At 30.1% G+C, this 6013-nt stretch overlaps 1 protein-coding gene across 3 annotated transcripts in view; it reads right to left on the bottom strand.

Annotated features, from left to right (window-relative positions):
• Nucleotides 1–6013, bottom strand: part of LOC106464669 (serine incorporator 5-like) — a 23943-nt gene extending 17930 nt beyond the window's left edge. The window contains exons 1-4 of one of the 3 annotated variants that reach the window (XM_022392432.1): nt 5993–6013; nt 5151–5295; nt 3422–3589; nt 2052–2230 (exon numbers count right to left, since the gene is read on the bottom strand). In XM_022392432.1, coding sequence (XP_022248140.1) covers nt 2052–2230; nt 3422–3589; nt 5151–5174 — 371 coding nt within the window. In that variant the 5' untranslated portion in view covers nt 5175–5295; nt 5993–6013. The other 2 variants (XM_013924828.2, XM_022392433.1) reach the window with 2 other exon arrangements.

Genomic DNA, 6013 nt, shown 5'->3' with positions numbered 1-6013 from the left:
GGTAGTATGTTATATTAAAACTGATTTGAATAAGCAGATCATCAAGTCACATGGCAATCACAGCTGATATAAAGTGGTGGTGAAACAGTGCATCTTAGAACTACATTTCAACTTTTCAGCATTTGTAGATAGTGTGATATCATAGAAACTAATTGCTTTGGAAAAGATATATAAAAATCCTTATATAATACTCATACACTAATAAAGATGTTTCCAGATCAGGATATAAGATTTTTCAAAATGATATCCTTTATGAATCAATTTGTGGCAACAGGATCATCCAGAAAGCAACCTGAAACAAGTCATACCTCAGACATGGTAAGTAAAGTTTGGTATCTTGTAAATGGTCAGTGGCAAAAGCTGTCTACTTGCAATAAGGTGCAACATAGACAAGAAGGATATCAGTCTGTAAAAACAACATAAGTCATTTATATACTAGTTGTTTCCATGATGTATCTGTTCATCATCAAATACCTCAAACAGCTAGAGACAGAAACAGGTACTTGTGATATTCCATATTAAGATATATTGATCAAATTATTAAATGCAGTGCCTGTGGATTTCTGTGTGATCATACTGTTGAAATGGGCACTGGGAAATATAGCCTTAGAATAGAGGCTATTGCAATACAAACTATGCTGCAGGGCTATTGTCAAGATACACGGTCATCAGACAGAGCACAACTGAACATGGCAACATGCATTGTCATAACATAGTGAGGCTCCAAAGTCATTTTAATAAAACATACTTAACCCCTGTATCACATTAACTCCTTCATAAGATAAATAAAATTAATTTTAACTTACATAAAACTTCATTAATAATACCAGCATGACACAATATGAAAATAAATACACTACGTCCACCATATGGCTGAAATACTCTTATACATTCTTCTTGGGAAAACCTAAAGGAACGATTAAAGAATAGAATAACTGAACATAAAATTATGTTCTTCCCATGCAAAGGAGTAGTTTAAAAAATCCTGCATGGTTTCAATGATACACAACTTCTTAGTGTACTTATTAAATTCTTAAAATCACAGTTTTTTCAATTTTGTAACTTCTTTCTCTCTCTCTCCCTCACATTTTTTTTCCTGTAAATCTTTGATAAGAATCCAACTTATTGAGAAATCAATACTATGCTAAGTGATTCTAGCTTTCTGTCAGACTGAGGTTGTTCTGCTAAATTTTTGTTAGTAATTTCACAAAACTAAACTCAGAAGCTAAAGTAATTCATATTAACTAGATGCTGTCACAAACCCAGTCATATCCTGCTATGTTTCCAAACACAGCATAATTTTCTTCCATTTATTGTTATATGTGTATACTTATATATATATATATATATGTATTGTCATGCATTGCCAGTCTTTATGTTTTTTCATGTGATTAAGTACAACATTTCACTGTTGCATAGAGCAGTTTTTTCTTCACATTTAGATGTCAGTATGACTATCTCACAAGAGAAATTGATTCTAACAGCTGTAAATGTTTGTATAAAACCAAAAAAAAAAAACTGTTTGAACCTGCATGTTATATAAATATAAATGTTGAAGGTATCCCATGCTAAAAAATGTTAGAAATTCAAAAAACAGCTAAAATGGGATAGAAAAAAAAATCATTTAAAAATAACATTTTGTCACTGTTAACATGGCATCATCATGTGCTTGGCACAATAAACACTACTATTAAATACACTCAATTGGTGATGTCAAAAACATAGCCTTGTGCTTAGCATAAGTATAAACTTACTCCTTGTGTTTTATTTATTAAAGGTTGGTATTCTTTAAAAAATGCCTTCACTTCAAATGATTGGAGATACTCATTATAACTCAAATACCCGTTTCTTAACTTTTGTAAATTATCTTAATTATGTAATTTCTACCTTAACAGCTTTGGCTTGTGCAGAGACAACTGAAAGCTTCAGTTTTTCACAATTAAATGTGGTAAACCATATAAAGAAATGGGAAAAAAACTCTACACTTATCAGTGTAAAAGGAAGTAAAAAGTCATCAAGTAAAACTGAATTCTAAGTTGTCTTTTACTCACCCATTATGAATTCCAGCCCTGCAACTGAGACTAGAAGACACACCCACCATCAACAGGCACATGAAAAGAAAGAATATTGCCAAGGCGAATGCTACACGGTAGACAGCCATGTATCCGACTAAAAGCTCACAGTTTTGACCTACACGTAGTGTCACACAGGTTTCATTGTACTGGGGGAACTGTAGAAAAATTACAAAAACTATCTATAAAAACATGAAATACTTCTATAGCATTCACCAACAAAACAAAGTATGTAGCACTTAGTGTTTGTGTCAAACTCTCACTTCTAAGAACTAAAAACTATAATTATTCAAAACTCTCTTAAACTGAATAGAAGAGGAGAATTAGGCAAATCGCCCAAACTTTATATTATGCACCAATTTATACACTCATACTTTATAACTATCTAAATCATACTCTCATATTAAATTTAAATGAACAGTTGTGTATATCTAACACAATAATTCACATTTCTGTATACTTGTCAAGTTTCATATTGGTTGAATGAACTGTACTGTAATCAACAGGCTGCTTATACATACAAAAGAAACCACAGTGGCCTTCCTGGTGGCATTTGCATCTGCATTATACCCTTAACATTTCTGTGAAATTTAATCTTCCAATCCCATACATTTGTGAGATGTGCTGAACTGTGAAACTTTTTTTATAATCACCCTGTACATAAGACCTTTATAATATGCCTAATATTACAAAATCTCAGGGTTCCCATAACAGCACAATGTTTTATGTACAACTTGGGTGATTCACTAAATGTGAAAGTTACAAAAGCTCTTTATCTTACTCCAATCACCGGTATATCATCTTAACTCTAGCTATAATGCTCTAACCAAATCACATCACATATCAAAATTTTTATAAGAAATACAAATAACATAAAAATAAATGCAACAGCTACCTGTAACTCAAAATAAATCAACACTTACTCCTGGAAAGAATTTTTTGGATTGCACAGACTTTTCCTCTCCCAATATGGTCATTCTTTATTGTAATAAATACATTTTCTATTATTTGAAAACTTTAAGAATTTGTTTTGTGATCAAATTTTCCTATAATCTAAAAGTAAGATTTCAGTGACAATATCAAGAATTTTAACAAAAACATCATTCATATCATTGAAACAACATGTCTCCTTCGTGATGAATGTTCTTAAATAAAAACTTTATTTAAATAGTATTACTCTTCTTTAAGTCTCCCACAAAACATAGTTTGTAGGTTTTAAGGTAAGGAATTTTACCTACATATTTATATGAGAACCAGCTAACTTAAAGAATTATTAATTCTTAACAGAACTTGCATGAAAAGTAACTGTTTAAAAAATGTCATTTTACAATAAATAAAGTCCTATGTACCTTCTCCATTATTTCTTCTTGTATGGCAGGAGTAAGCATGATGCACATCAACACAGTACCAAACAGAAGAAACAACGTGTACATGAGCCGAGTGGATGTGGACTCGCTCACAGATGGACAACACCAACAACAAAGCCGACATGCGATGCACCCACAACTGCAGCCAAGCTAAAAAAGTGAGGAAAAGCAGATACAATCACTTAATGTACAAATAAGTGTAGGTGAAAAGTATTATTGTAACTAATATCTATGTATATAAAAACTAAAAACATTCTAACAGAAATAAACATTCACATTTCTTCATAACTTAATATGATATTCACCAGTTTGTACTATTCTATGTTTAGAACATATAAAAATTCCACTCAGCCATTCTTTTTTTCGAATTACTTAATTTGCATATACAATAAAATATTAAGCAATCAAAAATTTACATAAAATTGTCCAAATTATATGAAAAACTTACATATTTCTCTGAAACAGGGTAAGTGTATTCATAATCCATCAAAAAAGAAAAAAAAAAAACAGAGAAACAAAATGGTATAAAAATATTTACTTCTCATTACCAGAAAAATGTTAGCAGTAAAAAATAAATAAATCTGAGTATGTCATTACACTAAATTGGGCTTATTTTTCTAGTATGATAAGGCAACACGGCCAATAGCTTGACTTCTGTTTCAGTAAATCAATACCCTTTCTTAGATAAATGTACCAAAATTGTTCACAGTATTTGAAATGAGGTTTAACTGGTAATTTACATGATAACTAATGATATTTTAAGCCATACACCCAATCATATCTCGTAAGGTTCAGCCAGCACAGTTGGCTTGGGTTAGTTTTAAGTCCATATAACAGTGCAGAAATAATCATTATAATAAAATAACAAACATAAAATTAAATTACGAAAAATACAAAATCAAAGTAGATGTATTAAATATTCTAGAAATGTCCAAGAGTTTAGATATCAGCAATGATGGAATTAAGATTTATACTAATACATGCATACTGTGTTATAAGTACAATTATTTGTTGTACATAGAGTTTAGAATCGATGTTCTTCTCCACAATGATAAATAGGTTTATTGTGGGAAAGACAATAACAGTGAACATTTCACAGAAAAAAACAAGTAATTTATAACTAACAGACTGTTTAGGTACCTTGAATTTAAAAGAATTATGAGCCATTGAGTGAATTAATCTGAGAACACACACTGATGATTAATGGTTTGGTATAAAATATGTAAGATTCAAAGATATAAAAATAAGACTTGTGCTTTTACTTAATAACTATTAGTGAAAAATGAATCAAAGGCTAAGATTTTGGCTGCAAGTGACTGGATTTTTCAAGAACTTTTTAGGAGTAACAGAAAGGTTCACTTTATACTATTTGATGATTCAAAGGTTCATTCATTGCAGTTGGATGACATATGAAGGTGTAAGGTGACAGAAGGCCATTCTGTGCATGAAGATCATTCCAAAGATATGTCTCCAAAGCCAAGTAAAAATATATCATGTCTCAGTTCTTAAATGAAAAATAACTTGGTAAGCCATAGGGGCAGTTCAGGCCAATAAAGAAACTGGTTTAGACACAAAGGAAGACTTATAACTGGATGAATACTATTCCAAGTGCATGTGTAAATACTTCTGCACTTTGTCTCTGACTAATGATAAGTTAAGCATGTATGTTTCTTTTAATCTATTAAGTGCATAAAATTTTTAAATACATCACCTGAGCTGTACAACAATTTCCCATATTTTTGCTTGTTGATCAATTTTGCTTTTAACATAAAATAGTTTTCTGTTGTGATAAGTCAGGATACTTCCAGTTTGCTGCATCAGTTATTATTTGATAGAGCATAAAATACATAAGGTACCTATTAACCAAAAAAAATGTTATTCAACAAGTATCATTAGTATCTTAATGCATGTACAGAAAACAGACATTACAGTGGAAAACAGAATATACAACTCAGCAACTAAATGTGACTGAAAAAAAATTTCCAAATAAGTCAGACATAAAACACAAAGAGAATTAGAGTTCTACAGCCAACTTACAAAATATGATTGGTTTCAGAATAAAATTATCATATGAAAATTGATAATACATAGCCTTCTTGTTCAGTACTTTTACTAAAACAATACTGCAAATGTAATCATATGTTTAGCTATAACTTGTCGTTTTAAGTTTTACTTTTAGTTAAACATATAATTACAGTTTACACTTACACTTTACAAACTACAATTTACAGGATTGTTGTCATTCCAATGACAATTTAAACTTAATCAATATGAAGTCTAAAAATTTAAGTTAAAGGATTTAAAACTCTTAAATAAAATGATGATTTTATAACATTACACTAGAAGCAACTTTTTACCAACATTTAATTTACATAAACTTTGTTTTTTAATTAACATAAGAACAATATTGGTTAACCTTTTCACATTGCAGTTGCTCGACGATGAGTTTTTCTCTTAGAATACGATACCACTCAAATTTCAGACTGAATATAGATTTTAAAACTGAAAACTATTTAATTTATATATATATATATCATTATATACAAATCTTACAACAATCGTTATCAAATCTTT

The sequence above is a fragment of the Limulus polyphemus genome, unplaced genomic scaffold, assembly GCF_000517525.1.
Source record: "Limulus polyphemus unplaced genomic scaffold, Limulus_polyphemus-2.1.2 Scaffold1714, whole genome shotgun sequence".
Lineage (NCBI taxonomy): Eukaryota > Metazoa > Arthropoda > Merostomata > Xiphosura > Limulidae > Limulus > Limulus polyphemus.
The sequence above is the reverse complement of the archived record's forward strand: the minus strand, read 5'-3'. Positions and strand labels throughout refer to the sequence as shown.